Genomic DNA, 18,769 nt, shown 5'->3' on the forward strand with positions numbered 1-18,769 from the left:
GTGTTTCCCAAGCATCCGCTCGTTTAATCGCGTGCGCGTCCTCCACAGGAACTCGTGGGGTGAGGTAGGCACAGTCCCCCCGCTGCAGCCGGGAACACCGAGGCCGCGCAGGCGCGAGCGCGCGGCGGCTGGTCGGGGATCATGGCCGCACTGTGCTCCGCGCTCACGGTCAGGCTCGGGCAGGCGGCGCGCAGGCGAAGCAGGCCAGCGGCGCTCACGTTGCGGCAGAAGTCCACGTGCAGCGTCTGCAGCGCGCGCCCGTGCGCGGCCACGGCCGCCAGAGTGCGGTTGGTGACGCGCGCGCAGTTCTCGAGGCGCAGCGTGCGCAGGCGCGGGCAGCTGAGCAACAGGCGCGCCAGACAGTCGTCGGTGACGTGGCCGCAGCCCGAAAGCGTGACGGACGCCAGGTTGGGGCACCTGCGGGGAGATTGCGGTGACACGGGGCTGAGGTGCGGCAGGACTCGGAGTCCGAAAGGCTAGGACCGCAGCCAGGGCCCCCTGTCCCCTGCGTCTGCTGGAGCCGTTATCTTGAATCTCTGGGAGGGACAGCTGTGTCTTAGATCCTCCCCGGGGTTGGGAGCCGTGCGTGCCGGGGACTCTGGGGACAGAAGTCTCCTGGGGTTATGGCTGATGACTAAATGCCATAGTGTTGGATCTAGCTTTCAGCTCGATTACCTGAAGTCACTTCATCCCCTGGGGCTGCAGCCTGGAACCCAAGGCAGCTGGAGGCGGGCCCTGAAGTTGGTACACTCTGGGACGCTGCCGAGACTATCTGTAGTGTGGCTGACATGGCTGAGCCAAAGTTTACTTCTGGGTGGTAGGTGGGTGTGGCAGTGTGTACCCACGCGCTTGTGAGGACTGAGGTCTGAGTGAGCAGAGCACCCCTGCAGGCAGACATAACCCACTTTCTTGGAGACCAGGAGGGCAGCCTGGGCCCTGCAGTCAAGGAGCCGAATCTGGATTGGAGGAGCAGGTTCCTTTCCATACTACCGTCCCTTAGCACCTTGTCAGCTCTTCCCCCTTGTGCCCCGGAAGATGAATAACTTAAAATATAATGGGCGTGGCACCATTTCCCACACTGAGCCCGTGCCTCCCTCAAGTCCGTGGGCCTTCGGCACACTGGCACTGATCACCCCACTGCGTGCTACCCCAGTTTGTAAATGAAGAGACTGGCTCCTAGTGGCTCAGGTGACTTCACTATAGATACTGTAACTCATGACCGTCATGAAGGTGCATTTAAGCCCTCAGCATATTGCCTGACGTGGCCTTGGAGTTTTAGATTGAGAAGGTCTAAGGCAGAATCCAGAACAGGTGACCCTTCTCCCGTGTACTGGGTATTACCGTGTCACTTCATCCTCTCACCCTGGGACACAAGACAATTTTCTGTTTGCAGAGCTGGGAACTCAACTCCCTTTGCACTTTCTCTGGCACTGGGGACCAGTGCTGGGCAGACCCTGTAACCTGACATCAAATCTTGCTGATTTGGGGGATTAAACCTGGCTATCTTCCAGCAACTTGGGGTTGTGACACTCCCCTTCCACCCATCACCTTGCAGTTTGGGATTTTGAACCTAGTGAACCCTATCAAAATGGCCTGGCCTGATCTAGTCAGAGCCACTACAACAATCCAACTTGGGGAAAAGAGAAGAAGTGAGAGGCAGGCCACTGTAATTATTTCCTGTTCTGAGCCGGCTAACAGTGGCTATTAACTTTGAGTGACAGCAGCTGGCAACCATTCAAGCTTGTTAGCGAGCACCGAGCTCTCTTCAACTGCTGGCAGAGCCATGTTGGCCAGAGCTGCCCAATGCAGGGAGGTGTGGCCAACCCATTTGGTGGGTCAGTCTGTGCAAGGAGTCAAAAGATCAAATAGGGGTGGTCTGCAGGGCATGAGTTGCTTTATCCCAAATTCAAATTTAACTGGTTGGTATATCTCATATTTGCTAAGAATCGGGTGCCCCCACACTGGGCACATCACACTGTCTCGGAGCATCCCGTTTGCTCCTCTGACAGTTGCAATACTCCCCGGGTGCTGTGCAAGGTAGGTAGTGTTCCTCACACTCGCTCACTGCTACTCCTGCAACAGGCGTTGGCTCAGCTCACCTGAGCACTTGGCTCTCCTTCCTCATCAGCAATTCCAAATTAGAGGCCTGGGCCCACTGATGCCTCTGAAGTCTTTTCCCAGGGCCTGACCTTGAAAATTCAGGCTCAGCTGGACCTAACCAACCAACCCTTCATGGCTGCCAGTGAAGGCAGCTGCTCCAAGAACAGGGCCAGCTGAACCTCTCTGCTCCTTTGCCACAGAGGCAGCTTCCGGAGCTGAGAGACTGAGTGTGAGCCCATTTTACCCAACTCTTGGGCACTGGTTGTCTGCCTTAGACTGAGTCTGAGCCATATTGCTCTTGGAAGTGTGCTTTCCTGTCCCCCTGGAGCCAAGGCCAGCAAGGCCACACTGCTCAGGGGCAAGGTGGCCTACCTGTCGCACACCTGCAGAAGGAAATCATTAACCAGGTTCTCATGCTGGCTGCAGACGCTCCTCTGGAAGGCACTCTTGAGCCAGTCCTCGATGCTGCACACCTGCACACGGCTGGAATGCCAGCAGATGGACAGGCTGCGCAGCGCAGGGCCCAGCCGGAAGTTGTCCTTCTTGAGCTCTGCGAGGGAATGGAAGTGCAGCAGGGGCCAGAGGGCGGGGTCCTCAAACACCTCTCGGAGCTGGGCGCAGGTCCTGGAGAGGCTCTTCCTGCTGTCCTTGTCCAGGAAGGAGAAGAGGCACAGCAGGCACTCCCGATTGAGCTGCGTTATGTGCATGGTGAGTGGCGGCCTCCCCGAGTGTGGCCGGCAAGGGTCTGACCTGCCTCCTGCTCCCTCCCCAGATCACGACTGGTGGACATATATGGTTGAGGAATGGTGTTTATTTTTGGCTAACAACTGGTGCTGAAGCTCCGGGTAGGGAGGGCGGGTGTCAGCATCCAGACTTACAACGCAGACATCTGTGGTTCGGCTTATGTTCAGAGGGCCTGAAAGTCCTGGCAGAAGAGCAGCCCACTGAAGTTAAAGTTTCCTTAAAAGGTTTTTTTCTTTTTCCCTCTGAGCTGACAGTAGTGTTGCGCACAGGGCTCTTGGCTTTTCAAGGTGTTTTCACTGGAGGTGATTGGCCACAACAGCCCTCCTGGGCTGCCAGTCTCTCTCCCTGGCAAGGCGGTAGTGAATGTTAACTGTTAGATCTCAGTGTGTGTGGCTCCTTTGCTAGCCCTTGCTAGGAAGAGGCGAGTTCTATCCACTGAGCTAAGGGAGGTGACACATTCCGAGCTGTGAGTGGAATCCAAGAGTCCCACTTGTTTTCTGTTACTTTATCTCAGGAGGTTGATGGCTTCCAGTCAGGGCTGAGCTATCTTCAAATCCCAATGTCCTTACTGGGCAAAGGATTTCTTGGCCCAGATGGCTCCGTTTTTACCCTTAACTGTTTGATAGAAGATTCAGCTGAAGTGTTGTGTACACGAGCAGGCGGGTGTGGGGTGTGTGTGTGTAAATTTGCATGGTTTCATTATCTGTCTCAGTATTTCCCAAAATGTGAGGATGGGCAGAGGCAGCTCTTTCTCAGCTTCTATTTTTGAATGCAAGAGAAGTGTAAATGACTTGGAGTAAACTCCAAGTCTGGTGGGTTTAGATGCATGCCCCTCCCAGCTGCCCTGCTGGGTCGGGTGGCGTGTTAGTGTAGTGCACAGTTGAGGGCAGGCACTGCTGTACTGCAGATCTGGAACTAACGAAGCTGTACTTAAAGCAACACCATGAGAAACAGGACTGCAGCAGCTTCCCCTGAAAGGACTTTACAGACCCTCTTAATGGCCACCCACCTTTCCTCCTGCCGGTGTAGGCTACAGGACCACCCTGCTGCCTGCTGTTCTGCCGTTTCTTAGCTCTACTGGAATAGAGTTACCCAGGAGTAACAGGAAAGAGGAGAGCCCTTTAATGCACTGTGCACCTAACAGCTCAGCTGCTGAAGCAGGACCAGGGTGTGATCACAGCAGAAGAGGAGTCCTGAGCAAAGTGATGTCCTTGGCGTTGGACGGACTACTAGTCTTAATGGCAGATGAGCTTGGCACAGCCACCCTTCATCTGGCGGCTGCTGCCCAGTGGTGCCAGTCAGTCACATGTGTCCCCTTCCTCCTGTGCTTGGCATCTTCTCAGGGCTGCCCCTGGCCACAGGGGATTTATGTTCTGGCTGTGATACCAGGTCTTACCTGAGCCTTTCCAGAGCTTGAGCAAGAGCGGACTTCAGCAGTAGAAGGGCCGTGAGAGAGTTTAGGGACGTGAGGAGGTTACAGTGGGTAAAAGATACATACACTAAACCAAAGGAGGGAAAGTCTGGCTCTAAGGAATCGCTGAGTAGGTTCCGCAGCTGAGACACGACACATCAGGGCCAGCACACGTGACTGGTTTAATTGCATTATCTGTCGTCACTACACACTGAGTAGAATACAGTGGATAAGCATAGGTTTCTCCACCATGGAGAGAGACTTGTGTTGCCACAAACTGTTTGTCCCCACCTGTGTGGGAGGACTTGGGAGTTTCCTGTTCCCAGGGGCTGATGGGACAGGGGATGCATGAGGCCCTATGAGCTGAGCAAAAAGCTGCATGCAGGCTAGAATGTGTGACGTGGAGAAAGTCTTAACACAGAAAGGCAAGCTTGTAAGAGGTGCCGTAGAAATAGGCACGTTTACATAGTGATGTTCAGACGCACAATGCAAATGGGTGCGGTCACTTTCTCAAAAAGTCCTCATGGTGCCATTCACACATTGTAAAGTAAAATCAAGCAATAAAACCACTACAAAAATTCCCAGAGATGATGCACTCCCCTTGTATGCCAACAGCATTGCCTGCCTTAAAAATCGCTCTCCCCAACATAGCAGTCCACACACTCCACCCAGCAGTGCCGCTGTGTCCCCGATGTGACAGTGTCAGCTCCCGAGTCTGTACTGTGTAAGTCGTTACGTTGCCCATGGACAGGCCAAGACCTAAGTGCCACTGTCAGAGTCTCCCTTCTAAGCAGAGGAACCTGGATTTGCAGGAGCTTGTTCAAGGTCAGATAAGACAGTCAGGCTTTGTTGTGTTAATCAAGGTTCCACTATATTAGAGCCAATCATGTGACTCTCAGTCTGCGGATCAAACCAGTAGAATAATAGAACTGCATATGCCTCTACCTCCTAACTCAGTTAGTTCCTTAATGTCTTCCCGAATGCTTAAAACACGATGTCACAGCTTTTTGTCTGCGTGACAATTTAGACCAGTGTTGTGCAAGAGAACCCCATGCCTTGTGGAAGTGCACCAGACTGCACTGTCCTGTACAATCCAGCACTGTGTCCAGCACTGGGACCATGACTACTGTGACTGAGGAATGCATTTTCAATGTAACCACATGTGGCCATTGTCCTGACAGGTTCAAGTTAGGTTTGTATTCAAGTGCTGATCCAGTGTGTCATTTCTGCTGGGAAGGAATGCAGAATTTATCCAGCTGATATTAAAGTGGAACTGGGCCATATCGGCTCCATCAACTTCACACTAACCAAGAAAAGCTACCAAACTTTTCCTTAAATAGAAAAAATAAGATTGCTACGAAGTCTGCATGAAGTACATCTTGTCCCTTTTGGAGGTGAACAGGGAACAAGCTGTGCTGGAGTTCTGAACCCTGACTTGCAGGTTCCACTCACTCCATCCCCACGTCAGTCACTGGCCTCCAGCACTTGCCATGAGTCACCTTCTTTAAATGGGCCAAATTTCAGTTTGGGTTGAATCCAAACAGTGCTTCTACCTACTTTTGTGAACAATTTTTTTTTAAGCTACTGAATTCAAGAATAGAAACTATTCCTGTTCAGAGACAAAAATACTTCACCTGGCTCTGCTCTCAGGCAGGGAGCGAGTTAAAAACCAGACTAAAGATGACTCCACTTCTGTCGGGAAGGGATGCCACAGCAACACCTGAAGTCAGGTGACAGTCAACTCTGGAGGGTAAGACCTCACCTCTGATGGGCAAACAGTCCGCCTCACGGGACATACCTCTACCATGCAGCTAAATCACAGGGCTTTTCAAACACTCTCAGTGCTCCTGGCCTGTCTGCTCCAAGGACATACTGACAGTAGAACAGAAACAAACAGCAATTCTGGAACTTGAGCACAGATGCGACAGAACTGACAGATTTATTTAACTCTGAGAAACAGAAGCCCAGAGACACAGGCAGTGGCAATGGCCTGGTCTACTGACCTTCAGCTACCACCTACAGTCAGAGGAATTCCTGAGCAGTCACTGTGAGACCAGTGGGCCACAGGTCCTGCGCACACAATCCTCATTGGAGTCCCTGACTTGGCCGGCAGCTATGAAAGGCAGCAGGTAGGGTGGCTCTCAGCATGTGCCTTGGTGACAACTGAAAACATTAATATAAAAAGTCAAACAGAACTAAGTCCTGGAAACTACATATAAAACTGAGTTATTACAACTAAAGCAGCCAATCCAAATGCCTGCCGAGGTTTTCTGGTGGAACAACAACAAAAATTAGTCGGTGCCCATACTGAGTAAGTCACTACCATCAACCAAACTAAACCCCAAACTGGAAATTGAAAAGTGCATAACGAAATTAACTCTTGGATCAAGTATTTATGGAAAGTTGGAAATGTTTGTCCGGTATAGTTGAATTGTGGTCAGAGGAGGTATTAAAGTTTATCTGATCCAGCTCTGGCCTGACGCTCCACATAGAACAGAATGTAGGCCTTTGCCTTCCCAACGGTCTCCTCATCAGTCACTGTTACAGTACTGTCGTTGAAGTGGAACCAGCGGCCTGCGTGAGCTGCATATGCTGTGTAATGTCCAGAACCGACCCTGTAAAGAAAGGCAAGAGATAAAAGACTAGACGTAAAATGAACGAGTAAATAGAAAAAGGTCTGGGTGGTGGTGCACACCTTCAATTCCAGCACTTGGGATCTCTGTGAGTTTGGGGCCAGCCTGGTCTACATAGCAAGTTCTAGGGTAACACAGTGAGACCCAGTCTCAAATGATGATTCAAAAACTACAGAAGTCACAAAAGGATCTTTGCAGCTGTGCAGTGCTAAAGGTATTAATAAGTAGAGTAACTAAAGAATAAATACTGGAAACCTCTAGTTTGAGATGGTTAGTTGAGCTCTTGTGTTTACCTTCCTCTAAACCCACAGACAAGGAATATATTGACAGAGGGAAACTAATACACCAACTGACCACAAAATGAGTTTCTAGAACACACCGCAGATGGCCCAGAGGCAGCGCAGAAACTAGAGAGCTGTAGAGAGCCTCGTAAGTATATGTGGAAACCTCTGGAAAACATGCAAAACTGATGACAGAGTTCTTGTCAGAAAGGGGGGGGGGAGCAACACCCCAGCTCAGCAATCAGTGTGCCTTGAAGAAAGCCTCCCGTGACTGCCCTGTCAGCACTGACCGGGTGGGCAGAGCAGGTACAGACCGCCATGGCTGCTCCAAGAGCCTGAGCAGTCCTGCTTTCCCGCGCACTAGGGGAAGATCCAGCTTTAGAAGAGTACAAAAAGGAGCCGTGAGACAGTCACGGGGATCCCATGCAGAAGGCCAGAGAGAAGCCAGAACTCTCCAGTGCCAACACTGACAGGAAGACGTTGCAACCATAAAACAGGAGTAGGATGTTAGAAAAGGACTGCCGACCACCAAACTGTGACCACAGTGTCCGGGGCAGGAAGGACCAAACAGGGATTCCAGGAGGGAAAAGAGAAGGAGGCTGAATATAAATAAAATACTTCCATTAGTAAAGACCCGACAAGTGTCCCTGTTTATGTTTAAGAAAAGCAACGGAGTGCTTATAAAAACCAGTGGGCTCAGCCTCCCCACTGTGACAGTCAGTGGAACAGTATCCACACAGAGAGAGGGAAAGGATCTGTGATATGAAAGTAATTATTCTTTATCAGACCAGAAATCAGAAAGGTAAACCCGAAGTACAAACCAAGCCTCCAGGACAAAACCAAAACTAAAAACCAGACTTACTCTACAAAACAAAGTCAATTTTTAAAGTAGACGACATGGTAAGTTATTGCAAAGACTCCAGTCTGCAGTGGTGTGGAGTAGAGGGTGGGCTGCTCCCCCCAGTTCTGCTTTTGTAGGACTTTCATGCTTCACAGCCAATCTTCTCAGGAGTGCTCCACAAAGGAACACTCTGTACCCTTTAATGACTCTGCACCCATTTTTAGGGAGTACAGGAAAAATCAGTGAGTGACTAGAAATTGCAGCCATCTTCTGTGGCTACCAAGTACTCCCAACTCCAAGAAGCTGACAACTTACCCAGAGCCATGGTGCACCACCACAGCAGCAAGGTCATACAGGCAACTCTCTGGGCCGCTGTTCTCTGGCTACAGAACACAGGAGAGGTACCGGAGAGCTGAGTTAGGAGCAGTGGTCAATGACAGCCCAGGGCCTGCTTCCCTGCCAAGACTTCCTCTCCCAGCTGCCTTACCTCTAGTAGGTAGCACTTCATGTCCAGGCCTCGCAGCGGGAATTCTACGTACGTGTCAACTTTGTTTCTTAAATACGCTGTCCAGTGAAACCTTTTCAAGTGCAAGCACAGCACCTGGTGACAGATCAGGACAAAGACTGAGAACAACCCCAGCTAACTCGCCTTTCGGTACTGCCCAGCTCCGCTGGCTCAGTCCAGCACGCCCAGTTTTCTTCTGACTTGATACTACTCTTCCTGCGTACCTTATCAATGAGCAGGTTCCAGCTCCGACTGCAAACCTTGTAGACCAGTCGGAACTGTTCACAGAGTTTACAGTTAATCTAACTCCTCCCGGGCATCTCCATGAAGACCCCCTAACTGAAATGCATCACTGACCTTGGGAAGTTTCTGAATCCAGAACTTTTTGGTGGACTTCTGTTTCTTTTTGCACTTGTGACACATATACAGCTCTGTCTCGTCAAGTTCCTCCAGGTCGGTGAAGCTTCGGAGACAATCTGCAGTAAGTGGTTTTGACAGCATTAAAATGAGCTGGCTTTTCTAGAGGCAGCGCACTTGGGGGAAGACTAACTTGAAGCGAAACGACCCAGGTTCCAAGTTCTAGAACTTGAAAAAAAGTGAACCATCCCCAGGATCAAGCTATAAACAGATGTTTGCTGGGAAGAAAGACCAGGTTTAAAATACCTAGCTAGCTTCACACTTTTCATGAGTTCATCTGTAAATGCCAATAAAAATGGATTCCTGGTGAAATCAACACTTCAATAGAGTCCCAAGCACATAAAGTCAGATTTAGCTCAAACACTCCAGTCTTACAGCTAATCTAAATCCCTGTCCAGAGCCCCCCAGATAAGGCATGGCTACATTATACTCTTTCAAAAGGTTTTAATTGTTTAATCTGGAGTTGGTAAACTGTGGTCCTAAGCCAGATCATCGAGCGACCTGGCTGTTTGCACGTGGTCTGGCTGCTTTTATGCTGCAAGAGCAGAGATGGGAAGGCCACTGTGCTCACTGGGCCTGTACAGGAAATCTTTCTGGACTCCTGCTGCAGTTAGTAGCTTGGAAATCTGTTGAAGATACATGTTACTGCGTGGAAAAATACAAATGCCTGTGTACCCAACTCTCAGGGCAAGAGACTGACTCTGTCTAGTACCTGAGAAGCCAGAGTCTGTGCACACAGCATCTGCTAGAGCCATGGGGTGGATACCTATGCAGCTGTGGGCCAGTACTAGGTCAGACACTTCTTCGGCCTCTCCCTGATTGTGACCCTTGGCTGTGGTGTTCACTTCTCTGCTTGTCTTTATATTATAGACAGTAAAACAGTGGATTAACTTGGTAAGATGAGTAGCAAGCAGAACCTAGATAGGCAAGGAAAGGCAATGATGTCACTGTTCTCAAGAGTTTCAGGTCAGAGTCAGCCTTGGCCTCCCTGATGCAGTGCCAAAAGGTGTCCCTTTGGGAAATCAGACAGGGCAAAGTCTAGCAGAGCTTAGGTGTGGCCTGTACTTGATGGGCCCCCAAGAGTTCTGAGGCCCACGCATCTATGATAGATTTTGCTCCGTGACTCTAATACCTTGTAGACATATCTCAACTCAATTTTCACTCCTTCCTTTAAACCTTCCTCAGGCTCCATTCCCTTCCTCAGCTTGATCCTGATAGATCCCATTATCCCAGTGGTCCCCAGAGAAGACATACTGTTTCAGCCTTACCCTTCCTAGAGCAAGCCTCAGCTACTAGATCTGAATTTGTAAACATAGGGTTCTGTATCTTAAGGGGCCTCCCAAGTGCTGTATCTCTATAGCTCTGGAGGTCACTGGCTACAATGCAGACTGGCTGGCACTGTGACTCCCTTTAGACTGGTGCTATGGTGCTCTTAAGAGTTTTGAAGCTAATCATGGGTGTTTTTATCAACCAGTGTGTGCTGCATCATGTAAAAAGCTGGCTGTGGTAGGGTTTGGGGGACATGGGAGAAAGGACATAGAATGAAGAAAGAAAAGCGGTTTCCTTTATTCAGAATCACTGTCTAACACCCAGACTAGAAGAGAGCTTGGTGTGATAAGAGCCCGTATGAAAAACTTCAGGGTGAAATCCCACCCCAGTACAAAACCGAAATAAGCCAAGGACCCCGTCCGTGTTTGCCACATCTGTTCAACGTGGCCCTGAAAGTTTCAGCCAGAGCAATGAGCAAGAAAAATAAGACAATCTCAAATGGAAAGGGAAAATTAAAATCTGCAAATAGGATGGTCTTACATGTACAAAGTCCTACAAGACTAATCAAGAAGTTAAAGTGCACGGGCAGAAAGACACTGGCAGGACGTCACTTCCTTCCAAATCTCACAGTCAATGCAGGTCCAACAGACCCCAGCAAGGGGTTTGTGAGTAACCGCACTGACGGCCCACAGTATCCAGCACATCAGCACGAGGAGGAGACCTGACCTCACCCAACTGCCCAGAACCCCTGTAACTAGTCAACAAGATGGAACTGGTCCAAGACAGTCAACAGGATGGGGAGACCAGGAACAGCCCCACAAGTAGTCCGTACCTGACAAAGAGCAAAGGCAGTAAGGATGAAGTTTGGGACAAACAGTACTGCTACATGTAGACCCTGTAATGCCCAAATCTTTAACCATGGTAAATCGAGGTGACTGGCTAAAGGATGTCTCTGTTCTTCTGGGGTTTTATTGTTGTTTGGTCAGTTTTCATGTTTCTTTTTTAAAAAAAAAATGTGTTTGTCTACCTGTGCATGCATGCACTCCTGAATATGGAGGCAGGAGGACCACCCGAGATGTCATTCTCAGAAATGTCGCCCACCTCCTTTGAGAAAGGGTCACTGACTGACTGGCCACCAAGTTCTAGGGGCCCCCTTGTCTCCCCCTCCCTGCCCCCCAGTGCTGCGATGCCAGGCATGCTTGTAATTTTTACAGGGTTCTGGGCCTACCTGCAAAGCAAGTCCTTTACAGCCTTGTGGCTGGCTGTCAGCTAAACCATTGTGCTAGCTCAGAACATGCTTTTCTACATGAAGGAAGGACATCTTAAAATATATACACACAGACACTGTTTAAGAGACCGCATACCCAGAGACAACCTATCTTTTGCTATCACAGAGTGGGCCTAAAGTACTAGTGTGGTGGTCCATAGGAGCCCGTATGGGGAGCAGACTGCATGGCCAATGAGCATCCACAGACAGCACCACATCTTGGGTGAGCTTCCGTGTCTGCTCAACTACTGTTAAGGATGAGTACGGTGCTGACAGTACTTTACTGCTTTCTAGGGGGAAATCTACACTTTTTGAATCTCAGGATTCTCATGTTTGAGGGCCTGTTTCTCAACTGGCAGTTTTCCATATGAAATTGTTCAAATAGCATCTCCACAGAGAGAAGGAAGTAAAACTGGTTTGTTTTAGTCATTAGATTACCTTTTATGTACTCTGCAAAGCTAATTTAGCAAACCAGTAAATGAAAAGTATATATGGTACACATTTTATTGCCTTTAAAAATTATGTAATTATAGCCAGGCGGTGGTGACACAAGCCTTTAATCTTAGCACTTGGGAGGCAGAGGCAGGCGGATCTCTGTGAGTTCGAGGCCAGCACGGTCTACAGAGCAAGATCCAGGACAGGCACCAAAACTACACAGAGAAACCCTGTCGGGGGGGGGGGGGGGGCGGGGAATTAGGGAGAAAAATTGCAGTTCCATTTTTTCTTGGATCAAACTTCCTATTGGAAACACTAAAGAATTTCAATGCACATGAACCATACCTAATGGTGCAGGCTGTAATGGGACTGCTTAGGAGACTAAGGCAAGAGGATTAGAAGTTGAAGGCCTGCTTGGGCTCACTCACTGTGAGTAAGTGGCTAACTTTATGTTCCAATATAAAACATACTAAAAGGTCTGCACAGAGCTCGGTGGTATGCTTCCCTAACTATGTGTAAGTACCTGGGTACAACCTCTAGTCTCACACATTTTTTTTTATCTTACATAAATTTCATCATTCTACATTCACATATAGTCTCATAAGCCATTTTTACAATATTCTGTGCCTGTTCCTTCGGTGCAACTATTAATGTTAGCTTGGTATTCACCACATGAAATGTTCAACCCTAAGCTATTGGAGGTCATTGGGGTTAAATCTATGCCAGTTTTTGTTACTGATTTCTGACAACCAGCAGTGCTTTAACAAAAGAGCTCTGGCAGAACACCCACCAAGACAAACTGGGCAGATGTTCTCAAGAGCTACTTCCACCTGCTGCTTGAGTTTGGCACTGTTACCTGATGGGTCCTGTGGGAATCACACCATGGATGTGAAGGAACTACTCTAGCAAGTTCCAGAGCCAGGCAACTCCCAGGCCAAAGCCAGGGCTGTGCTTTGGAATGATGCCGCTTTGAGAACTGCCCATTGTCTGTCTGATCTGGTCCTGCACACATTTTTGTATCAGCAGCTGCTGTTTATACTTTTAGGACATTCCTACCCAATTTCTATCTTGCCTCTACTTGATTTCTTTAGCTTCTCGTAAGGAATGTCTGCCTACAGAGAAACTTTTGAACAAATTTAGGGAGTAATTTTGAAAAAACTGCTGTTACCATACTGGGTCTTCACACGCGTAGCATGGTTGAGGCTCTTTTTTTCTTCTTCCTCTAGGTCATTTGTTACTTTTATGTAGCCCAGGCTACCCTCAAACTCAAAATCCTATTGCTCTGGCTACAAGTAATGAGATTATCAGGATTCTCTGCCATGCCCAGTGGTCCTGCTTATTTTTGTTTATTGTTGATTACTTTTTGAGTTTTTGCTGCTACTATGATAGGGAGTCTTTTGCTGTATTCAAAATGATTTTTTCCTCTATCTTGTGTTTTATTTTGTGTGTATAGGTGTTTGTCTTCATGTAATGTGTACCATATGTTTGCGTACCCCCAAGAAGCCAGAAGAGGGCACTGGATGGCCTACAGTTGTGAGCTACCATGTGGGTTCCAGGGACTGAGTCCAGGTCCTCAGGAAAAGCAGCTAGTGCTTTTAACTACTGGGCCAGCCATCTTTCCAGACTCTTCTCTGTTTTCTATGTGACCACCTCACTAAGCTCTTCTATCTCTGTTTAGGATTCAGTTATCAAAGCACTGCTTGTGTATTTTTTTTTTTAACTGAAGGATGAGTAAGGCTGGAGATGTAGCTCAGTAGTAGAGAGCTTGCCTAGTATGCCTGAGACCCCAGGTTCAGTCTTCAATACTGAAGGATGAGTTCAGGATGTAGATCAGTGGTCAAGTGCATCTTTAACATTTGTAAAACATCTGGTTCTGTATGTGGGACAGAGAGCAAGAGCACTCAGAATGTTTTAGGTATGTAATCAATTCATCTGCAAATGTTGACAGTTTGTTCATGGTTGCCTGTTGCCTTCATCCCCTAGAAGAGGCTAAGTGGCTGGGCGATGGTGGCGCACGCCTTTAATCCCAGTACTTGGGAGGCAGAGCCAGGCGGATCTCTGCGAGTTTGAGGCCAGCCTGGTCTACAGAGTGAGATCCAGGACAGGCACCAAAACTGTCTCAAAAAAAACAAAACAAAACAAAAAACCAAAAAGAAGCTAAGTGATCACTTTAAGTAGCAGGGTTGTTATGGTTTAAATGTGAAATATGCTCCACCATGAGACCATGATTTGAACACCTGGTCCCCAACTGACCATAGCACTGTTTGGGCAGGCTGTGCAATCTGGCTGTAGGAGGTAGGCTACTGGGGAATGGGTCTTGCAGGATTTGCTGTGAGCTCTGTGCTTCCTAGCCCATGAAATATTAAGTTATACCACAAGCTGCTTCTGTGCCCTTCCCACCAGGATGGACTGTAACCTCTTACACCATGAGTCAAAATAAACTCCTTCTCCTCTGTGCTGCTACCACAGCAATGAGAAAAGTGTTACCAAGAAATGTTGTCTTTGTTGTGGTAAGTCTGACCTTTTTTGATTTGTGGGTCTTTAGAACTGGTTTGTAGAAAGAATATACAAGTTTGGAGCAGCTAGGTAGAGAAGCCCTAGAATTCTGTCAGCAGCATAATGGCCATTCTGGCAGAAGTGTGGAAGATCAGAACACCAACAGAAATGCAGACAGTAAAATAGGCTAATGAAGGAAGGTTCAAGGACTTTATTGGATTGGGCATTCATGCTACAGTCTGTAACATCTGCCTATGTCCTGCTACCCTGAGTAAAGCTGAACTATGTTGTGGACTAGCTGATTTGGTGGAGGAAATTTTAAAACAGTGTAGTATACAGGTTGTAGCATAGCTGTGGCTCACTGCTTTTGGCCAGATTTACAGAAAGGAAGAGCAAACATTAAGAACATATGCAGTTGGTGAAGGGGGTATGTGAGTAGATTTGAAACTCTGAATGAAGGGGCCTGAACAAAGAGACTGTTGTTAAAAAAAGATTAATGCCAGTGAGCTGGCTCGGCGAGTGAGTAAAGGCACCTGCTGCCAAGTCGGACAACCTGAGTATGATTGCTAGGACCCACCCGGTAGAGGAGGGAACAGACTTCTCCAAGTTGTCCTCTGACTCCACACATACACAAATGTAATACAATTTAAATGTTTGCACTTTATGTTGGGACAATAGGATTTGTAATAGGACAGTAGGGTACGTGAGGGAAGACGTCACTGACAGAAGCCTCCAGGGCATAACATACAAATTCATTGGAAAGGAGAGGGCTTGAATAGTACAAGGTTAGAGTCTCTAGTAACACACTCAAATAGGACAATCTAGGAAAATGTCCAGGTCCAGCTCTGCAGGAGGCTTGACACATGTACAAGACTTACAGGTAATCACACATTTCCATCTCTACATAATAAATAAATTCAACATGCCCCTGAAAGTGGTTTAAAAGGGGGAGATGATCATTTTGAGTTCATATTTTTATTCAGTGAGGAGACTTTAGCTCCATTCTTCTGTATATGTGGATACAATTTTGTTATCAAAAAGACTTTCCTTTATCTTCTGTATGTTTTTTGCATCTTCGTCAAAAAGTAGTTGGCTGTATCAACATGGACTAATTTCTAGGTTCATTCAATGTCAGTCACATACTTTATTACTATACAGCCTTTGGTATTATGACTATTTCTAATGTGTTTAGAATTCATCAAACCTTTTTTCTATCACATATATTATAACTACAGGGATTCTGTCCTTCATTTTGTTGCTATTCTGTATCATGTTTATTAGTTTGAGTATGTTGAACCATCCTTGCACCCATAGGATGACTCCCACTTGGTTATAGTGTGGCTTTTTTACATTTTATTTGTGTACTACATTTTCTATTTTACAGAAACATTGGTATGTCAGCTCCTTTATATCACCACAGGAAGATACTGAGTGATGCTTTATGAAGACAGCTGGGCAGAATTCCTTCCATCTCAATTTGTTGTAGCTAACGCATACTAATTGTACAGATCAGTGGTTCACTGTGGTCATGCCCATCATGCCCATCATTTCTACTTTCAAGTTGTTGTTGTGTCTTCATTTTCAAGTGTGAGTAGGAACATGTGATCCATATCTGTGTCTAGCTTATTCACTTACCATGACATCCTCTGGTTCCACCCATTTCCCTGTAAAAGATAGGATCTACCAGGCCAGTGCAATGGTGTCCAGAGACAGGAACATCAAGGAAGGTGTGGGCCTTCAATTACTGTTTCAAGCCCATTACTCATCTGTTTATACTTTGTGTTTCTTGGCTAAATTTTGGTAGGTTGTATGTGTTCAGGTATTTACCCATGTCTTGTATAGTTTTTCAGAATTTCTTTGTATTTTTATGGTATCCATCCTCTCTGGTCTTATTTGGGCCTTCACTTTCTTGCTTTGTCTACTTATAGATTTGTCGGGTTTTTTATCTTTTCAAAAAGCTTTTCCACCTTCCTAGTAGTTTCAATTTTATTTCCAATTTGACCTTTATCCTGTCATCTTTATGTATATATTTGTTGCATCGCCTCTATCAATATTACTTCTAATATGTTGTCATTTTGATGTTTCTAGATGTTTTATTTCCTTCTATCTTCAAGGTCATTTAAGAGCAAGTTGTTTCCCTTGTATATCCTCCTTGATTTACAGTTTTACTCTGTTGTGACTTCTTTGTTTTGAGACAGGATCTCACCACATAGCCCAGGCTGGCCTCAAATGTGAAATTTTCCTGGCTTCCCTAGTGCTGGGATTACAGGCATGGACCACCACACTGAGACTTCCATGTTTGGCCTAGCATCTGATCTTTCCTAAAGAATACTGCATGTACTGAAAAGAACGTGTACTCTGCAGCTGCAATACATATTCTGTAAATGTTCATTTGTTTCATAGTATGGCTCAACTCACATTTTCTGTCTGTCCACTAAGGAAGGTGAAGTATTGAAATTCCCAGGTATTATTATATTGGAGTATATTCTCCCTTTAGAAATAATATTTGGTGGGTCCATGTGAGGTATAGCTTCTGAGCCTATCCATTCCTTAGTATGATTTCTAGAGTTCTCCTGCTCCCTCAAAACACCAGTCCTCAAAATATACTTTTTCACCGGGCAGTGGTGGCACATGCCTTTAATCCCAGCACTCAGGAGGCAGAGCCAGGCAGATCGCTGTGAGTTTGAGGCCAACCTGGTCTACAGAGCGAGTTTCAGAACAGTCAGGGTCTCTGACTTGAAAAACAACAAAAAGGTAAAAAGAGGAGAAACCTAAGTATTTACCCTTCGTTGACATACCATGTGGAAGTGTTCTTCCTACAGGATCTGGGAGTAGTAAGTACAACACAGTGTGAACCACATACAGATAAAAAGCTGCCCAGACTATGAGCTTTAACAGGAAAGCAACATTAAAATGCCCATACCTCGTAATGAGCAAACTGGCCCGCTTTCCTGGTTCTTAGAGCGCTTGCTTCTGAACTGACTTGGAATATCTAAAGAGAGATCTTAAAAGGAGAGAACCAGAGTTATTAAAGGCACTTGACTTCACTACAGATTTACCAAAAAAAAACAAAAAACAAAAACAAAAACAAAAAAGCAAAACAACAACAAAACCCAGCAGCACATCCCCTGCCAGTCCCCTTACCTAGGAATGGATCAAACTTCCTCGACTCTGTCCCACAGATGAGGCAGTTGACCTCATTCTGGAGAATTCCTCCAAATATTGCTGTGACAACAGTTGATGCTCCATTTCTAAAGAAACACCACATGGGAAACAGCTCATAAAAATTGCTCTTTTAGTTCTTAAAACATTCACACTGGGAAAACAGACCTCATGAATGATTGCACATGTGATAGGTGATGGCTTCACCATCAGAACACACCCATCAGAAAAGAAGTGTGGCCTTGCATTTTACTCTTTCACTGTAAGGCCTTGCTGAGGATACAGAATGTTCCAAACTACTTGATGTCATATCCTCAACTTGAGGAAATAAAGACATTTACTACAGCTTGAGTTAACAACCACTACAGGTAAGAAAAGGTGCCATGTACTAGTGCGCCCTTGTCAAAAGCACTAAAATTTCATAAAAACAGTGTAAATAAAAAGACACCACCTTACCATGCAACGAGAAACTCAGCACCTGAGTGCTCTAACATGGTTATTCCTCTGCTCCAGCTGCATGAGCACGGAGAGCGACAGGAAGAGCACCTGACTCCAAGACTTGCTAGACATGAAATCCTCACTCCAAACAGCACTTCAGGTGTTCACCATTATTTTATCAGCAAAAAGTCAGGCAACACCTTCGCTTGCTGGTATTTTTTTCCCCATAAGTTTGTGTCTCGGTTCCAGACCTACCACAGGCTCAGGAAGAAGAAAGGGTACCTGGAGTAGCAAGTGTCCTGTATGTGGGTTCCATTCTGAGCACCCCTGTTTGTGAAGTGAGCGCTCAGAGCTGTGTATATATACTGCTGTTCCTGCTTTGCAGACCACAACGCTGAGACAGAGGGTCAGGACCCAGCTTAGGTCATGCAGCTGCTCTCCACATTAAGCCCTTTATTTAACCAAGACACTACCAAAGGATACTGAGGTGGTTCAGTGTCTGCTCTCAGTAATAGTGCTATAATGGCCAAGGGTCAGTGTGTACACTTTTAATCCCAGCACTCAGGAGGCAGAGGCAGGCAAATCTCCAAGAGTTCAAAACCAACCTGATCTACATAGCTGTACAGAGACCCTGTCTGTAATAATATTACAACAAATACTTGTTTGTGAGCCTTGTACAATTACTTGAACCAGAAAATACCATTTTGCCTGCAGCAACCAGTTTCTCTTACACTGAGCAGAGATTTCTGCACCACACCACGTTAAACCTA

General features: G+C 46.9%; 2 protein-coding genes across 4 annotated transcripts in view; both read right to left on the reverse strand.

Annotated features, from left to right (window-relative positions):
- Position 1: 1 nt before the first annotated feature.
- Fbxl22 (F-box and leucine rich repeat protein 22) lies at positions 2–3,884 on the reverse strand. The gene is made up of 2 exons (XM_059268157.1): positions 2,473–3,884; positions 2–417 (listed from the first exon to the last, which is right to left on the reverse strand). Exons 1-2 carry the CDS (start codon positions 2,805–2,807, stop codon positions 24–26), a joined length of 729 nt encoding a protein of 242 aa, XP_059124140.1. The 5' UTR covers positions 2,808–3,884; the 3' UTR covers positions 2–23.
- Positions 3,885–6,175: 2,291 nt separating this feature from the next.
- Positions 6,176–18,769, reverse strand: part of Usp3 (ubiquitin specific peptidase 3) — a 75,676-nt gene continuing 63,082 nt past the window's right edge. For all 3 annotated transcript variants that reach the window (XM_059268158.1, XM_059268160.1, XM_059268159.1), the window contains 6 exons: positions 17,544–17,650; positions 17,323–17,403; positions 8,873–8,991; positions 8,498–8,611; positions 8,326–8,393; positions 6,176–6,870 (listed from right to left, as the gene is read on the reverse strand). In XM_059268158.1, the coding sequence (XP_059124141.1) occupies positions 6,705–6,870; positions 8,326–8,393; positions 8,498–8,611; positions 8,873–8,991; positions 17,323–17,403; positions 17,544–17,650 (655 nt within the window). In that variant the 3' untranslated portion in view covers positions 6,176–6,704. The remainder of the gene's footprint in view (positions 6,871–8,325; positions 8,394–8,497; positions 8,612–8,872; positions 8,992–17,322; positions 17,404–17,543; positions 17,651–18,769) is intronic.

Source organism: Peromyscus eremicus, chromosome 7 (assembly GCF_949786415.1).
Source record: "Peromyscus eremicus chromosome 7, PerEre_H2_v1, whole genome shotgun sequence".
Lineage (NCBI taxonomy): Eukaryota > Metazoa > Chordata > Mammalia > Rodentia > Cricetidae > Peromyscus > Peromyscus eremicus.